The 17,956-nt window shown below is 46.4% G+C and overlaps 3 protein-coding genes across 3 annotated transcripts in view; 2 read left to right on the top strand and 1 right to left on the bottom strand.

Annotated features, from left to right (window-relative positions):
* The window catches only part of NEK9 (NIMA related kinase 9), a 25,678-nt gene extending 12,616 nt beyond the window's left edge, over nucleotides 1-13,062 (top strand). Inside the window, exons 7-21 of the mRNA XM_017742101.1 lie at nucleotides 103-167; nucleotides 1,119-1,169; nucleotides 1,893-2,085; nucleotides 3,297-3,441; nucleotides 4,449-4,649; nucleotides 5,067-5,113; nucleotides 5,937-6,092; nucleotides 6,480-6,588; nucleotides 7,128-7,289; nucleotides 7,665-7,835; nucleotides 8,051-8,110; nucleotides 8,684-8,874; nucleotides 9,105-9,269; nucleotides 9,940-10,152; nucleotides 10,552-13,062. Of these exons, the coding sequence (XP_017597590.1) occupies nucleotides 103-167; nucleotides 1,119-1,169; nucleotides 1,893-2,085; nucleotides 3,297-3,441; nucleotides 4,449-4,649; nucleotides 5,067-5,113; nucleotides 5,937-6,092; nucleotides 6,480-6,588; nucleotides 7,128-7,289; nucleotides 7,665-7,835; nucleotides 8,051-8,110; nucleotides 8,684-8,874; nucleotides 9,105-9,269; nucleotides 9,940-10,152; nucleotides 10,552-10,674 (2,052 nt within the window). The 3' untranslated portion in view covers nucleotides 10,675-13,062. The remainder of the gene's footprint in view (nucleotides 1-102; nucleotides 168-1,118; nucleotides 1,170-1,892; nucleotides 2,086-3,296; nucleotides 3,442-4,448; nucleotides 4,650-5,066; nucleotides 5,114-5,936; nucleotides 6,093-6,479; nucleotides 6,589-7,127; nucleotides 7,290-7,664; nucleotides 7,836-8,050; nucleotides 8,111-8,683; nucleotides 8,875-9,104; nucleotides 9,270-9,939; nucleotides 10,153-10,551) is intronic.
* A 1,640-nt stretch (nucleotides 13,063-14,702) lies between these two features.
* Nucleotides 14,703-17,956, bottom strand: ZC2HC1C (zinc finger C2HC-type containing 1C). The gene is made up of 3 exons (XM_008639605.2): nucleotides 17,934-17,956; nucleotides 16,221-17,460; nucleotides 14,703-15,554 (listed from the first exon to the last, which is right to left on the bottom strand). The coding sequence occupies exons 2-3, from the start codon at nucleotides 17,451-17,453 to the stop codon at nucleotides 15,294-15,296; spliced, it is 1,494 nt and encodes a 497-aa protein (XP_008637827.1). The 5' UTR covers nucleotides 17,454-17,460; nucleotides 17,934-17,956; the 3' UTR covers nucleotides 14,703-15,293.
* ACYP1 (acylphosphatase 1) overlaps nucleotides 17,813-17,956 on the top strand; it is a 1,830-nt gene continuing 1,686 nt past the window's right edge. The window contains exon 1 of the mRNA XM_008639783.2: nucleotides 17,813-17,894. Within this exon, the coding sequence (XP_008638005.1) occupies nucleotides 17,814-17,894 (81 nt within the window). The 5' untranslated portion in view covers nucleotide 17,813. The remainder of the gene's footprint in view (nucleotides 17,895-17,956) is intronic.

The following is a 17,956-nucleotide window of genomic DNA, read 5'->3' as shown; positions in this document are numbered from 1 at the left end:
TGAAATAGGTCCATGCAGGCTTTAATGAGGTCTTCTACCCCAAGATTTTGTTGTAGATGATGAGTATTTCGCAGAGAATTACTTGTTGCTTCCTTCTTTCAGGACCCAGAAAAGAGACCCACTGCAGATGAATTGCTTGAACATCCCCTTCTCAGCAAACGCAGGAGGTAATCAGATGGTCTTGCTCGAAACCTGGATGGCTGACAGGGAAAACAGGAGGGTTTGTGCAGGCTGGTGGTGTTTATGCTTTTATAGCAATGTCCTTAAGTGAATTTAGTCTGATGTGAGGCAGTTATTTAAGTACTTCATTCTCTTTAGGGCAAAAGTGCATTTTTGCAGTCTTGTCTTCTATCTGATGTTCTGTTGGTGCATGGGAAAGGTTTCTGCATACTTAGAAGCTGTTGTATTGAGAACCTTGAGGTATTCCATTCTGAGACTCTGAGGAATGCTGCTTTCTACTCTTCAAATTTCTGAGAATGAAGAGTCACAGAGATCCTCTTGTAGTCATTGGAAAAAGCCATTTTGAATATATATATTCAAAATATATGGATCATTCAGTATAGAGACCCTCACTTTTTCCTTTTGTTGCCTTCCTCTTTGGGAGAGACTTGCATTGAAAGTGGTCCATTTTTAGCTTAGTTTGACCATCAGCCTGCACGCACTATCTTGTCATGAAAGGTGGATGATAATTCTGGGCTGTTTCTATCCCATGTTGGTTTCTTTGGGAACAGCAGACTTAGTCCTTTATACCAATACTCTTTTGCATGATGATCAGCAGAGTTTGAGTTTTGTCTTGCTGTATGCATTGGTAAAAGCCCAAATCCTGATAATATTTAGCCATTTAAGGTTATTCTTGTGCAATATGGGTATTGGTTGGCCACATTTTTATACCTACGTAGTTTGTTGTCCTCAGCTCTCCTGGAAGTTTGTTAGCTGTGTGGTACATTACTTCTGCCCTATTTACTTTGTATTGCTGTGAGCTGGTAAACAGCTGCCACATTTCCTCCAAGAGGCAGCAGCATTTTATTGGAAAGGAAAACACTCTGTGTGTGCTGCTTGTCAGTATATTGCATAGAGCAATGTTGCTGTTTCCTAAAATGCTTTTTCTCCCTTGGCAGGGAGATGGAAGAGAAAGTCACGCTGCTTAATGGGCCAAATAAGCGACCAAGGTAATTATTTAGACATGTTTGAAAGGAAGCATGGAGAGAACAGCTCCCCACAGAGGAACTGGGACTGTCAGCCTCTGACAACTTTAATGGAATAGTGTAGTTTAGAAGTTCCCTGAATGCTAGAAATTTGACACAGTTGTTGCATGCTTGTCCTGTGTTTTACTCTGCCTTTTATATCCTACTTATTTGTATGGCTGGAGCTGTACCTCAGCAGGTCCCATCCAGCTCTAATCTGTCCTACTGAGGATGTAGTCTTCACAGCCTACATATCTGAATTGTAAAGTAGATCTCTCCTTTCACACAGATTCCCTTCAGCAGGAGGAATATGACTGTCTGAATGATGAATATTACATTAATATAAATATCTTCTATAAAACTTGGTATAGCAGAGGTTCACCACAGTTCCCAGCAAACCTGTAAGCAGGGTTGCTCTGTGAAGCAGATAGCTTCTGTGAGATGCATAGCTGGTTGTCTGGTATTTATCAGATAGAGTTTGACCAATTTTTCCTCATAAACTTGGAAGTACTAACACTATCTGAGCACCTTATGTGAAGTTGTCCCTGTTCATGGGTTGTTCAGAGTTTGCTGGAAGAACAGTTTTTGAAAACAAAACCCATGAATGGTTGTGAAGAGGAAACTGCTAGACAACAGCAGGAAAATGGATGATGACAGGGAATGCAAACTCAAAAGCATGTGTATTTTGTTTGGGGGGGTCTTGTGCAGGTCAAGTACCATGAACGAGGCTCCCATTGCAGTGGTGACTTCACGCACTAGTGAGGTGTATGTTTGGGGGGGTGGTAAGTCCACCCCCCAGAAGCTGGATGCCATCAAAAGTGGCTGCAGCGCGCGCCAGGTGTGTGCTGGTAACACTCACTTTGCTGTGGTGACAGTGGAGAAGGAGCTCTACACCTGGGTGGTAAGTGAGACAAACTGCAGGAGGCGAGTAAGAGTGGGAAAGGAGGCTTCACATCTACTGCTGACCATTCACGAGCCTGTTTGACTCAGATGGGCAGGAAGCTTGGAAAGGGAGAAATCTGACTGCAGTGGACACTGAGGCTATCTGATTTGGGGCTGACCCAAGTCTCCCAAGGCAAGTGTGTTTCTGGGAGACATTTTCCATTGTGACAGGAAGTATCTTGGAGACTTGCTGTGCCCTTGAGGTTTGTAGATGGTGGTCTTGTAGGCCCAAACACTGAGTCAAACATCTCTCCATTCCCTTCCTGACTACTAGACAGGCAGTGGAGACTTACTGATTCTCTGGCCTTTGTATTTTTGAGGAGGGTTTTTCAAGATCAGAATGGGTGGGATGAGTGACCTTTTTGCAGTACAGTTGTCATCTGCAAGGCAAGTTGTGTCTGAAGGCACAGGCATCTTATGCTAAACAACTGCTTTTTATGATGAGTGGAAATTCTGGAATAGTTTAAAGTGAATAAAAAATGTCGGCATATAATGCATTTTAAACAATTGAATCCAGTCTTCTCAGGTTTAGATGGTCAGTGGCATGGAGGTGTTCTCCATTTCCAGGCTTCCATGGATTTTTGTATTGTTTATACAGACTCTGTTAAGATAGATTAGAAGATAAGTCAGTGAGAAAAGAAAGAGATCCAAATAGGAGAACAACTTGGACTAATTTGCTGGATATTCCTGCAAGAACAGCCACTGAAAACTTTCAGCTGGCAATTAATAGTTTCAGTTTCAACGCTACTTGTTTTGTTTTTCCTGTATAATTGCTATGTCAGGCCACTTCAGTGACGTTTGTTTCAGGTTATGCATTTCTTTGCAGCTGTTAGGATTTACAAAAGTAGCTCAAAAATCTTAAGGATGAATTTCAGTCCTGCAGTAGGGAGCAGGTTCTGTAGCCTGGCAGAAAGGAGCAGGGGTTCCTCACCAGCTGGTGTCCTGAGACTGGATGGCTCCTTGTTAGTGCATCACTGCCAGAAAGCCTGTGCTGCCACTGAGAACATTGCCTGCTGTGTGCACAGAGATTGCAGTCTGTTCCCTAGAGTAGACAGAACATTTCCTCTTGCTCCTTGCAGTCTTCTGTTGTTTGTTTGTGGTGCTGTTAACTATTGACACCATCTCTGGGATTGTGGAAATGTAACCTCACTAGGTGTTTCTGTCTTGCAGAATATGCAGGGGGGCACCAAGTTACATGGGCAGCTGGGACATGGAGACAGAGCTTCCTACCGGCAGCCAAAGCATGTTGAGAAGCTTCAGGGAAAAGCCATTCGTCAGGTGTCCTGTGGAGATGATTTCACAGTGTGCATCACGGGTGAGAGCTGGAAGTCCTTTGGCTCAGACTATTATGGATGCGTAGGCATTGACAAGTCCCTTCACTTTGCTGAGCTGTTGGAGGTGTTTGCCTTCACCATCAGATTAGCAAAGCAGCTTTGTGCACAAAGGAGAAAGCCCCATATGCTACTCATCCCTCAGTTTTGAGGATAGTATCAACATTATTACATTTGGGATAGATTATGTCTCAACATTTGAGATATATCAACATTATTACACAGAGGAAGATACTGACTCCCAAGAAGGATGGGGTTTTGCTAAGGATGTGCTCCTTTTTGGTGATAAAGCTGGGTGTTGACCACAAATCCACGTGTCTGTGCAGTCTCTGCTTTTACCAGTGCATGTGTTGCCTCCAAACATGCTCGTACTAAAGATAAAGACAGTGAAGCCTGAAGTCAAGAATGTAGATGTGTTTGAAACTCTCTTTGGACTGCGTGGGGAAAGAATCACCGAGTGATGAAAAAGAATGTGTATCTAGGATTTGCTGTTTAATTCAGAATGCTTGACACCTGGTAGCTGTCTCTAGTTCTAACCCTGTTCATGCTTTTTAAAAGATGTGTTAGGTGTGGTGTTGTCTATTGCAGAAGAATTTGACTCTCGCTTTACCCATGCAAATGATTCTCAACAAGGTAGTTTCAAGCTTATTTTGCCAGTGCTGAAAAGGCAGAGATTTGACAGAGATAAGCTCAGGTGGTCATTTTGAGGAAGGAGTGACTTAGGGAGCCACAGAATCAATTTGTGGGTTACTGTTAAAGAAAGTGGCAGGTTCAACCAAAGATTTTTTGGCACTGAAGTAGCTGCAGGTTGTCATGTAAGATCATCCATCTTAACATGAACAAGAAAGGACTCCATAGTGTCCTGATGACATTCTTCTGCACTAAAGAGGGTGACTGCAGAAAAGAAGTTGCTCTGACCATGTCCTAAGAAGTTAATATGCAGCCTAACACAAGCTCTGTGTGCTGACCAAGCTTCCTTTATGTCCTTTAGATGAGGGCCAGGTGTATGCCTTTGGCTCCGACTATTATGGATGCATTGGTGTTGACAAGGCTTATGGCTCTGAAGTGCTTGAGCCCCTGCAGCTGGATTTCTTTCTTACCAATGCTGTGGAGCAGGTCTCATGTGGAGATAACCACGTGGCAGTGCTGACAAGGAACAGAGAAGTCTACACGTGGGGCTGTGGAGAGTACGGTAAGTAGAGTCTCCCTGATCCCTAAGGGCACTGGGGCATGCCTGCCAGAAAGTGGCTTGGTGCAGGTGTGTAATGCAGGGCCTGAGTGAGGGCTGCCTGGTACATACCCTGGGGGCAAAAAACATTGTTTCTTTGGGACTTTATTTACCTGTAAAATTGGGAACTGGAGACTGAAGCCTTAGGACTTTACTCTGGAAGGCTCTAGGCTGCCACTTGGCTTCCCTGTGGGTAGGGCAATGGTTCTGTGAGTGGGGTTGGATTCCCTTGAGGATTGGCAGGCGATGATGGATGTAGGGGAGCAGGGAGATTCTAGTTCTGTAGGGAGATTCTTTTGGGACTATGGAGAGACAATACCAGCTCCTAGATATGGGCACCTGGTGAGGCCATTTTTAACTGCAGTATTTTCACGGATGCAGGACGCTTGGGCTTGGATTCAGAAGAAGATCACTACACCCCTCAGAAGGTAGGGCTATGACTACTCAAAATCCACAAGGGCATAAATCCAAATGAGTTGCTGTTTGGAAATACTATCTCTCTGAGGCTCAGGTGGTTTTTTTGAGACATCATCCAGTTTGCAAGGGTTTTAATTTTGCTTTCTCACTTCATTTTGCTTCATTTCTCTGCTAGAGATCATGGCAGAGTCATACCACTCACGAACCGAACAGCATCATAGCTTAGAGCTTCATTGCTCTGATTTCCATGATGGAACTGGAAATGCTGCCTTAATGTTGTAGAAATCATAGTGAGAACTACCAAATGGCTTTCCTTGGGTCTGTAGGGGAAACTCACAGCAGTGCAATTGCTGCGAGTCTTTGAATGTAATATAATGAGTTAAAGATTAAGTTGAAAGTAAAACCCTCTTGAAATACAGTGCTGGGGTAACTGAAAATAGAAACAAATAAGGATGTGCCTGGAAGCCAAATATCCATGATCACACAGATCACACAGTATCACACCCACACAGCACAACCACAAACCCAGCCCTGCTCACCCAACTGGGTTTGGTGTTTGTAGGCCCCATCTGGCCAGGTTGACCATACATCATGTTTCAGGTTCCTGTGCTGGTCACTGGTGTCTGCCTTGAATTTCTGCACTGTGACCGGAGTTTCCATATGCTACAGGCTTTATGGTATTCTTACACCTTCATTCAAAATAACTGTGTTGGCTATTGATAGTGTCCAGACTAGCTGTGCTACTGCTCTACCCCCATATGTTTTCCATGTGCCAGCTTCTGTGTAATAGGTGTTGGGATTTTTATTTTCTTAGGATGTGTTTCTTCCACCTAGGTGGATGTTCCGAAGACCTTAAACATTGTGTCTGTTCACTGTGGCTGTGATGGAACTTTCCTGCTCACCCAGACAGGCAAAGTCTTGGCATGTGGACTCAACGAGTTCAACAAGCTGGGCCTGAATCAGTGCACATCAGGGATAATCAATCATGATGTAAGTGCATTTGGATCCCTTGCATCAGCTCCCAGCAATCAGTAGCATATGGGGAAGTGGAAGTCCTGTGACAAAGTGTTCATTAGCTTTGTGCCAATGCTTTAGTTCAGTCAAGACAATGGATACTGGGATTGTGGGAAGAGGCAATTTGTTCCTCTTCCTCAGTTTTCTGTCTGCCATGTGGGCTTATGTGAGATCTGAGGTAAAACACAGTGAACTGCTCTGTGGTGACTTATCCAATGATAGGGATTCTGGCAGTTCATTACCATGCTTGTGTTAGGACTGTCTAGGTTTAATGTCATGGTCAGACCTGGACCTGCTTGAGTAGGCTTTAGCTGATGAATGTGTGGTTTTTTTCACTCTGTGCTTACCCACATCTTTTGTCAGACATACTGTGAGGTGCCATACGCCACTTCCCTTACTTTGGCCAAGCAGCTGTCCTTCTACAAGATCCGTACCATTTCTCCAGGGAAGACACACACAGCTTCTATTGATGGTGAGAGCCTTGTGCATTAAGAACTGAATGTTGGTTGCTGAATTACATTACATCAACTTTGCCCTTTCAGCCTGGCCCTTGACACTGGGGGTTTTGCTCTCGGTAGCAAGGTTCATGGCTGCTCCAGGAACTCAGGATTCCTGTTTCTCAGCAGTCTTTGTTTCCTGGCCAGCTGAAGCAGCAATGTCAGCCTTCCTGTTTTATTAAAGAGGAGAAAAAAGTTTTGGGAAGTATCATGCTCTGGGCTAGCAGAGGAATAATTTATGATCAACTTAGGCTTTGCTCAAGCGACATCAGTCAGAGAGCTGTGAGGAGTCCCAGCCCCCAGCATCAGAAAAGGGAAGTAGTGGGAGAAGGAACTGGGGAGGTGTTTCCAGGCTAAACCCCATTCCTTTTGGCTGGTACTGTTCCCTTCCAGCCTGGCTGGCTGCTCAGCAAAGCCCTTCCTGTTCATGGGCTGTTGCTGCTCGTGCTCTGTATGCATGGCTGCTTCCAGAGCTGGGCCCTTGCTGTGACTGTCTCCTCCTTCCTCCTGTCAGAGCGAGGCCGCCTGCTGACCTTCGGCTCCAACAAGTGCGGACAGCTTGGTGTTGGGGACTATAAGAAGCACCTGGGAATAAACCTGCTGGGAGGCCCCTTGGGGGGTAAGCAGGTGATCAGGGTTTCATGTGGAGATGAATTCACCATAGCTGCTACTGACGGTGAGTGGGTCTTTGCCAAGTTGCGGTGGGTTATTTTAAACTTAATCTGCAGAGTGGTTAACTAGCTCGCACTGATCATTTCCTTTACCAGCCCCGCAGCACATTGCCGAAATAAAGAAATCCTCCTAGACTGGGGCTGTCTTGCCCTGGTAATGGCCCCAGTGCAGCCCCAAGTATTTGCTGTCCCTAAGGCTGTAGAGTACTGACTTGGTGGCTGTTGTTAGGTTTGTTATTGGTTTGTTCTCCCACTGTCAAAACTGAGCTGGTGGATTAGATACTTTGGGATAGCAGTTACAGCAGAAAGACTGATCCTTACAGTAATTACAGGCCGAGAAGGAGGGAAGAAATTGAGCCCCTGAATTTCTCTTTCCTCAGACAACCACATCTTTGCTTGGGGTAATGGCGGGAATGGGCGTCTGGCAATGACATCGACGGAGAGAGCTCATGGCTCAGATATTTGTACCTCGTGGCCTCGGCCAATATTTGGATCATTGCATCATGTTCCAGACCTGTCATGCCGTGGCTGGCACACCATCATCATTGTTGGTAAGTGTAAATTTAGGATGAAGTTTTGGGATCTTGTGTATGATGATATATTCCTTGCCAGGACTGAGAGTATAAATCCTGCTTGGGAACAGGCCAAATTTCTGGGAGGAATGTGGCAAGCTGCTCTGAGCCATAGGCCTGCAACACTGGCTTTGTAGGAGTTGTCTTGCTTTCTGTGTGGCACTCAACCTGAAAGCATGCTTCTCTCCTTGCAGAAAAGGTGTTGAACTCTAAAACAATACGATCCAACAGCAGTGGTCTATCCATTGGTACTGGTAAGTAAACTGCCCTGGGGAGCTCTGTTTTAAGTCCATCCAGTGGTTAGTTTGAGTGGATGAAGTTTGGTCTTGCAGCATGCTTTCTCTGTGTTTGAAAGGCCTCACAGAAGAGCTCAAAGGGAAGAAATCTAGTTGGTGCCATGCATGGGAAGGGACGGCCCAAAGCTGAGAAAGCAACAACTGAAACAGAGGAGAAACAACATGGGTGCAGAGAGGCCTTTGTGGTTGAGGAACTTCAATTTGACAAGGAAAAGCTGAGAGGAATTCACTGAAGGGAACTGATGTGGGAAGGGGCTCTATGGGGGTAGTTGCTGGAGAGATGGAGTCCAATTTCTTGGACCTGTGAGAGGGCTGGGGCCAAGAAACTGCAGAAGACTGCTGCACACAAGCCCTCGTGGAGAGGTCTGCAGGGAGTGTTAGGAGCTAAAGTGCTGAGGGAGATAATGCTAGCATGTGCTCTCACCATGACCATACAGCACAAATTTATGCATCTTCTCTGTTCCATCTGGGGTTTGGCAACAGGAATAGCAGAGGTGGGAAAAGTATAAGGTTTTCACTTCTGTTTGCTAGTGGCTCAGAGCTGCACAACTGGAGGAGGAGAGGAAGAGGATAATGAGCAGGAAGCAGAAACCCCCAATCCCAGTGGAGGCTTTCGGGGAACCATGGAAGCAGATCGTGAGCTGGGGGGCTGGATCAGCACTACGGAAGCTAAGGGAGGCAACAGTGCTGACAGCAGCTCCTGCCCTGGCTGGCTGCGGAAGGTAACGCGGTTTCTCAGAAATGCCTTAAAATGGAGATCGAGGCTGGGAAAATTGGGTGGCCCTTTCCACCTTTGAGGGATGCTCTGATAGGTTCTTAGAGCCGTGTTGTACGGAGCCCTTAAGGCCTCACTGCCTGTTTAACCACAAGAGGGTGTTGGTGCATCGACTGAGAAGATGAAATGAGCTGCAGGAAGCTGGCAGTCCTGACAGTGCTGCTTTTGTGTATCCAGGAGCTGGAGAATGCTGAGTTCATCCCCATGCCTGACAGCCCCTTTCCACTGAGCATGGCTTCTTCAGAGCCTGAGAAGGAGACTCTTCCTTACCAGAAACTTCAGGGACTCAAAGTGGCCTCTGAGGAACCTGTTGGATTAAACAAGCCCAAAACGGAGCCCTGGGTAAAGTTATCCAAGTGAATGCATGGCTAAAAGCTCTTGGGGACCATAAATGGCAATGTTTGAATTGTGGGAGAGCTGAGAAGAGACTGTTGGATTGGCCTAATTCATCTGGATGAGGAAAAGAGGGCTGGTGATAATCAGAGATGATGCTGCAAAGAGAAAAATTCCCAAGGATCTAGAACACAGAGCTGATTCGTGGTCAGATTTAAAGTAATGAGATCAGTTCTGTGGAAAAATGCGCTTAATGCAATTGGAAAAAAGAAGCCAAGGGCTCAGAAGCCTAGCAGAAAATAGAAATTTAGAAAGCAGAATTTTCTGTGAGATAGGAAGAATTGATACAGAAAATTGCTGAAAAATTACAACCTGTGGGACTACCTAGCTCCAGGAGTTTTCTGTCCCAAGAGGAGACACAGATCCTACGCTTAGGGAAATGGGGGTAAACTAGATGGATTTTGGTGATAGGAGGATGGGAACAAGCTTCCCAGGAAAAGGAGGAAGCTAGCAGCTTTGTACAGAAGACAGAAGGAGAAGTAGCTTGTTGACCCTGGCTACTAGAAGTTTGGCAAGCGGGGAAACAAGATAACATGCTGAGCATGTTTTTTTCTTGTGGCATATACAACTCCTGGCCTTGCACTCAAACCTGGCCTGACTTCTTTCCATATCTCTGCAGCCTACTTGCCTGAGTCCAACCTTGCCATGTGGTGAAGGGAAGGATGCATCTCCTGGGACAGGCTGTGTGTGCAGTGCTCTGCAAGTGGAGGTGACACACCTCCGAGGCCTGGTTTTACAGTGTCTGGATGATCAGAAGAAACTGCAGCAGGAAACCATTCGTCTGAGTGCCCAGCTCCAGCGGTTCTGCAGGAGGATGGAGGAAATGCAGCAGGTGAGAATCTGTCACCTGAGTGCACATCATGCTCAGGGCTCACCATGCTCCTGCAGATTGTGGAGGCTGTGCAGAAGGAAGCAGCTCTTAACAGCCATCTCCATCAGAGCAGAATTTGGTGGGACTAAGAATGGTGCCTGTTTCTTGTATAAGCTGCTGATGCAGGCTCTAATAGTAGCAAATTAGGAATGAAGCCAAGAAGAGTTTCTTCTGAGGATAGCCCACTCTTTGCAGGACCTGGGATTTCCCTTTATTTCTCCTGATGAGAAGGGATGGGCAGTCAGATGTTGTGAAGGGCCACAAATGGCTGTGGAGAATACAAACTGGGCACTGTGCAGCTTCTAGCTTTTTTGCAGCTAGTCCTGGCGCTGTTTGGGTAACTGCTGTGTGTTTTGACAGGTGAAGGTTCATTCCAAAGGAACACAGACTACCAAAGAGGAGATGGAAGTGGATCCGAAACCTGATGTGGATTCAGATTCCTGGTGTCTCCTGGGAACGGACTCGTGCCGCTCCAACCTCTAGTCTCCTGAGCCCACTGGGATCCATCTAACTTCACAGCACACTAACCGAATGCAGAGAGCGGCTTTTCTGGCGTCAGGTCACTCGCAGACAAGGAGCGAGGCCGGAGGCTCCAGAGCAGCACCCATGTACGTTTGATATGAACTAGGAGTGAGTTTGAGAGGGGGAGGGCCCTTGAGCTCTAGGCCAGCTCAGTGATTGAAGCAGCAGCAGCTCCTCTTTTTACCTTATCTGTCAGTTCTGCACGTGAGGCAGAATGGCCCCATTATGGCGATGGCTCCAGTAGCAGCTTGTGGCCCTTTCATTGTTTCACTGTTTCCTGGGAGCTGCCTTTGGAACCCCGGTATTCATCACTGCATCTCTAGATGAGAGGAGGAAACATGTTTTGTACTGAAGCTGGCTGAACCCTAAGATTCGCCACCTTCACTTCAGAGGGGTGAAGGACTAGGATCCTCTCCTTACCACATGGTAACCCCCCGCCGGTGAGGCTGCTTCCCTCTGCTCAGGGGCAGAGGGACCAGCGAGCGTATCATTCTGGAGGCAGTGGAGATGTTCCTCTTAGGGAGATAATGGCAGACAGCATGTCCCTGGCCTTGAGGCATAGCTTCTGGCCGTATGGCTGTGTCCACTGGTCTGTAGAGACAGAGTTTGAAGGCTGTATTCTGGGTGCTGAGGGCTTTCCAACTTCCAGGCAATGCACCGAGATGAGTGAATCAGGTGTTTCCCATAGCAGTAGTGGGAACTGTCTGAGATGGGATCTGTAGTTCTCAGTTTCAGACCACCTGCTTCCCAACCAGATGCCGAGCATCTGGGCCTCAGACGAAGTTACCCGTTTCTTGCTCCAGCTATTCAACTTTGTTTGGGTGCCAGAGTTTCTGGTTTCTTGGCGTAAGCCTGTAGCTGCTCCCTGCTTGGCTTCTCTTCTGCTCAGTCCCTGTGCCTACGCTCTTGTGTGGGTGTGGGAAGAATCCGTGTTTTTCCACTCAGTGTTTTGATGAAGCTGGAATGCCATTTCCTACCCAGAATAGGTCACTACTGCTGTGGTCACAGGATGTAGCCTTCCCCAAAGACCATGAATGATCAAATCTCAGTCCGGAATTCACCTTCTTTCAAGAAGTGAGAAGCTTTCCCAAGAAAATTGGAGATGGGAAGAGGCATGGTCCGATGCTCAAGATTTCCTCATTTTCTGTTAGAGAATTAGGTTAATTTTATTCCCCTTAAATTTATTAGCAAACTGACTGTGAAGTAAAGCTTATGGGATTGGTAGAATCCCTGGGAGCAGCTAGCTTCCCCTGTCATACATGGCGCCTCTAAGGAGTCCTGCGTTCCTCTCACCTTTGCTGTGAGAGTGGGGTTGTGATTTCATCAGGCTTAAACGATCCCCATCAATGGCATGTTACTAGAATTGCCTTAGGTCTACTGGAGGTGGATATGGTGTCACCTCTGACAGATCTCTTTTGAGATTGTTCCGGGGCATCCAGCATTCCCCGTTTGTCTCTAGAGGTGGATGCCAAACCATTTGCTTGTAACGTAATGCTCCTAAAATACTTCTTTAGTGCCCATTGCTAGTATCTGGGAGCTGAATCAAGTGCCATCTTCCCGATGCAGTGTCCAGGGCAAGGATCGTTCCAGTGTGCCTGTCCATTGGTACCAAAAGCAGGGCAGGAGAGCCCTCCTGGGAGGGGGTGAGCCTCAGGTGCCCTGGTACAGCCAGGCTTGTTTGCCCTTGTGACTCTGCTCTCCTTTCCCCCGTGTGTGTTGGAGCCAGTTCTCAGTTCAGGGGCCCGGCTTGAGGGTCGTTGGTCACATTGCAAACAGTGCCTTCGAGGAGTGAAAAGTTGAGCCTGAGCCATGTCCAATAAGCAAGCACCAAGCTGATGAGAGTCGCTCTTCTGCAGTGCACTGCTATCCTCATTTCTCAATGCTCTGCAGTTGGGAAGCTAGGTGCACAGACTGGATTCCCCTTGGATCTAGTGGAGGGTTAGGGTTCCTGACAGAAGATGCCCTGTGCTCCACAATCTCATATGTGCCTTAGAGGATTCACGCTATCCAGGTTGTGCCTGTTACAGACCACAGATTTCACACCAGCCAGCTATGCAACAAAAAAAGCAGTTTAAAGGTAGCACCTTTGTCTTGGGCTGAAAATGGAAAGGCAGGTGGGCAGAAGTGCCTTTGAGCAGTTTCAAGCCCTTTTTACTTCTCCCCTTCTTGCAGTGCTAGCTCTATATGTGTTGGTCTCCTGCTAGTATTGCTACTGAGTTGTTGTAGTGGAACACAACTTACGCCTGCTCTGACACTCTAGCTGAAAACTAGTTTGTCGTCATCTTTCTTTGAAAGGTTAAAGGGTGGAGTGGTTTGGAATTTCTGTTTAAATAAATGTTTAAACTCATATTTCTGTGTTTGGAGTTTTTTTCTTTTTTTTTTCCGAGAGGGGAAAGGGAAATATGTATACAGTTATCTGGTTTTGTGGCATTCTGGTTTTGATTATTTTCTTTTGCTTATAGAAAGAGGGTGAAAGGGCTTTTAGGTTCTTTCCTGTGGTAAAAAAAAAAGTCAGTTTCTGTGTCCCTTCATTTAAAAAAGCCAACAACAATCAAACAAAAAACCAATTCTTTTCTCATACTGCTACATCTCCTCCTAGTGACGTCAGGAGCTTTTGTGTGTGTGTGTGTTTATTTCCACAGTTTGAGTGCCAAGTGGGGAAATGAGTAACAGGAAGAAAGGCTTAAAGGGAAGAAGTACCTGCTTCTCTCAGAAGAGCTTCACTGATCATTAAGGCCTACAGGAGGGAGAACCTGCCTGACACCTGCTCAACCAACTGCTCCTGCACTATGCTTAAAGCCTGTCACTTTTATCAGGAGTTGTATTAAATTGTGACTTATCTTGAAAGGCGGAGCAGAGTTAAATACTTAAAATTCACTAGAGGTGTGGATGCTGAAAATGCAGCATGTCTCTGAGTGGGGGATTGTACTGCAGGAGTAAAAGAGGAAGCTGAGCTGGCGTGAATGACATGGCTTGAGTAGAGTCAGGGTGACTAAGCATGATAGCAAAGCAGCACCCTAAATCTCTGTGCTGAGCCTGATACTTTGTCTAATATGTTACTAAGTTTTAAACCAGTTATCAGAGACTTTCTGGATACTGAAACAACAGCAAAGAGGGGAGAACTGCCCACAGTTAGCTCCAAAACAGGTAACAAATGAAGCCTGGTGATTTAATATTAATAACTTTTTCTTAATCTACAGTTTCAGTCTTTTCAATCTCAGTGTTAGCTATTTACCTGCCAGTTATGAGAAGTCCCCAACACATGGGCTTATTTTACAGCATCAAATGCTTTTCAGTGTGTATCCACATGTCACCATTTACAATCTGCTGACCTTTAGGGTCCACTAAATATAGTCAATAAAACATAGTGCAAGGGAAACAGTTAATATTAGAAGACAGGCAGTGGTGCTGATTTTTTAACTAGTGTGTTCAATTCACTTATACCTTTCATGAATTCAGGGAGGCTGGCATAAAGGTTTCAGTTTACCCCTTTCCTACCTCTTGCTATCCTGTTTTTTTGAAACACTGCAGTTAAAGCATTGGCCTTGCTTCTCTGATCAGTTTGGATACAGCAAATTATTTTCCCTTCTTTTGAGTCTGCTTTTTCTCTCAGGTTTGTACACTCATCGTTGGCCGGCACAGTGCAGCAATGATCCTTTCTGGAACCTTCATGCTTTTCCAGGGTGTGCCAAGGGATTGATATATCTGCTCACATATCTATAGGACAGAAGCTCTCCAAGCTCTTTCAGGAGTCAGGTTCACACATTGAAGGCCGGAATATTTCTTCATATTCAGCTTCTGACTATTCCAGCTTAATCTCATTGCTTTAGATCTGTCCCTAGGTTCCCATGAGCTGCTGCTCTGCTACCGGAGGACTTGCAAAAGGAGCCGCTGGAGTTTTTTTGTTCCTTGTTCACTTCTTGTTGCAACTTTCTCATACAAAGTAGTCTTTCTTACTGTGAGAACACTCTGTGACCATTTAAAATAACTTTTACACAAGAGAACTAGTTTAATATATTTAATAATCAGAATCTAGAAAAATCTCGGGAAGAAAACAAAGAAGGGATATGTTTTTGTCATAATTCCCTACCATTACAGCAACCAAGATGAATATAAGCAGATGACTTAAGGAAGGGTGCAAGCTTTGTTTTTTAGAAGTCCCTAGCAACTTGGCCTGCAGGAAAACTCCATTTTTAAAAATACTAAATCTGAATGTGATGCTTGTTCTGTTACCTCAAGGGCCTGGTTGGTTCAACGTATCCCTGTTGTTCTATACACATGAATTGACATATGGATTTGAACAGGAAGTGCCTGCTAGTGCTAGGGTTTCTAACCCCTGGAATTTCTGATCCTGAGCTTCTTGTGCTGAGGAAAGGGACATTTCTCGTAGGGCAACTCAGGGCACAGGTCAAAGTATACAAGTTCTGTTATTCAGCTTATACATCCTGAGCTGTTCACTTGCTGTACATAGAAGCTTGCAGCCAGTGCTGAGACTACAGAAAACACAAATGTCTATTGCTGGGAATTGGCAAAAAACAGGTAGGGAATCAGAGCAGCAGGTACAGTTGGGCACTGCCTCATCAGCGCCTCCTCTGTGGTGGAGGTGGGGGCCTATTCTTTATGTTCTTGCATTTGGGAATGTGTCTCTCGGCTGCTCGGGGAGCAAACTTGCGTCCACAGTAGGTGCAGGCAACGTAGTCTGTATTTTCAATGGGAGGCAATGGGGGCAGGTCCTTCCCCCCCTTAGCAAGGATTTGCTGCACCTGGCGGGCCTGTGAGATGATGTGGATGAGAGCCTCGTGCTTCTGCTTCCAGTTGTTCTTTCTGGGTGGTGTTTTACTCTGCAGAAGGGAAAGGCAGTCAGAGCAACTGGGACCACCATCAGCCTCCACTCTCAAACTCACTCAGAGCCCAACCCATGTCACCTGGTCCTGTGCATTCCCTGTTGACGTAAAACCCAGCCTGACAAGCTCAGTCCCACAAAGGGAATCAAAAAGACCAGCACGAAGGAGGATGTAAAGGAAATACTGATGGAAACACCAGTATTTACAAAGAGCTTGAGGATAACTAGAAAAGCAAGCAGTAGGGCCAAGGAAGTAGAGAGGGTTGCTATATCTGCTTTGCAGGAACAGAGCTGCATGTTGCCACTACCTTCATTTTAACAGACTGTGTTATTATCTGGATTTTCAGTCAGCTCCCTGCAGCCCCTGATGTCACAGAGCTTTACTGCAGCAGAAGTCTGCATCCTAACTACAGCAAAGAAGTGAGCTTTCTCCAGTAGTACACCCTTGACACATTATAAAGCTAAGTCAGGACTCCTGCCTCCATCTATGAGATTGCAAATGGATCTATTAGTCCATTTGGCAAGAACCTTTCAGAGGCAATAGCTGGATTTTATCCCTTAGCCTCATGTACATGGGAAGGCGCTTACGTCTCAGTCAGATGTTGAAGTGGAAGGAGTGTGAGCAGTACATGTGGATCCAGGGAGGCAAGGGACTACACATTACCTGAGGACTCCTTGAGCTCTTCCGCTGCTGATATTGTTCCAGTTCTGTTCCCCTAGCTCTGGCCTTGCTGGAGTCAAACACTTTCCTCTTGGAGTCTTGGTTCTTGCCACAGATACTCATGTGTTTCTCAAGCCTGGTGCAGAGAAACTTACGTTTGCAGAAGCTGCATTGTCCAAACCCCTCCTGCTCCGCAGCACTGGCAGACTGCATGTATAGCATCTCTGCAGATGGGTGGTCATCAGAATCTTGGTCTGAGAGGGCAGAGAGAGAAAGGCTATGTTTTGGGGCCAGTTTTGAACAAGAAGCTAAATGCTCCATGGGTATGTTGTCTTGCATTTTGCTGTTGTTTGTTTTGTTGTATTTTGTGGCCACCAGCCACTCCTTGAGTTTCCCCACAGGCAGTTCTTGGGGGTGGAGAGTGGTGTCAGGCTTGGGGATAGTGTCCTCTGCAGACTGTGCTCCACTGAAGATCCCGACACCTGGCCTGTCTGCAGCTCTGAAAGTTTTCTCTTCAGGGTGCCTTGTGGCTTTTTGCTCATGGGTCCTTTCCACTTCACTGTCTCTTCTCTCCACTACCTTGATACGCTCCTTCTCTCTTTGAATCCTCCTAAGTGTCTCCACTGTCCTCCTCAGCTTCTCTCCAAGAATGGCCTTTTTCTTTTGAATTGCCTCTTCTAGGTTCCTTCTATCTGCCTCCAGCTTTAGGATATAGGCCAGGTCTGTCCTGTATAGATGGGGGACTGATGGTTCAGGCTTTCCTACCCAAGGGCGGAGCACTGCAGCTAACTGAGATCTCCCTGCTGGAACCATCCCTTTGCTTATTGAGCTTGATCTACTATTTGGAGCTTCCTGCACATACGAGGGACTTCCAGTGCTGAGCAGTGGAGCACTTGCACTCTTGTGGTGAGAAATTGGTTGCAGGGGATATGCACGGTCCACTCCTTCTTTCTGTCTGCCTAGTGATTCAGCTGACAGAGCACAGGCCTGGCGGATGAGATACTTGCTCTCTGGTCTGCCTGAACAGAAGCCTCCATGCCTGGGTCTGTCCTGAGCGCTTTCTGCAGACATTGAATAGGAATATCTTCGGTTCTTTTGGGCACAGAGATCTTTTAAACTTTCCTCTTTGTCAAGTATGAATCCATGCTGAAAGTTGTTCTGCTGGTGTTTTGGCTGGGAACCAGGAGCAAGCTTAGTAGCTGGCGCCACAGGAGCCACCGGTGGAAAAAAAGCCATTCAGCGCCTGAGAAAGAGCCTGAGGTTAGAAGCAAAGCCATTACAGACAATTTTATCCAAAAACTGGACAAATCTTCTCCTAATAGTTTATGCGTGGAGGCTGCAGACAGAGGTTATAATAAGTATTAGTGAAGGTTTTGTAACTTCTCTGCTTTCTATAAATCTTTACATTCCTTCCATTTAGGGAGCTCCCATGCTGCCTCTACTGGTCCCAACGGTTTATACAGCCAGAAATAAGACACACTTTTATTTCTCTTTCCGTCTGAGCCCTGCCTTATCACGGTAGCAGCAGAAATATACTGCAGTGACAGAGGTTTCCCTTAACGTGTCCCTCCAGTTCTGGCAATGTGATCCACCAGTATGTCACACAGATCTGACAAGCAGGAGTCCGACCAAGCTCGGCACAGTCTTCCTGTGGCTCGTTCCACCACATCCCCCGAGGTATGTCGGGTGCTCACGCCGCGGGGCGAGCGGGGTTACCTGCGGGGCTACGCCCGGCGCTC

The sequence above is a fragment of the Corvus brachyrhynchos genome, unplaced genomic scaffold (assembly GCF_000691975.1).
Source record: "Corvus brachyrhynchos isolate BGI_N302 unplaced genomic scaffold, ASM69197v1 scaffold115, whole genome shotgun sequence".
Classification (NCBI taxonomy): domain Eukaryota; kingdom Metazoa; phylum Chordata; class Aves; order Passeriformes; family Corvidae; genus Corvus; species Corvus brachyrhynchos.
This window is presented reverse-complemented; position numbering and strand designations above follow the sequence as displayed.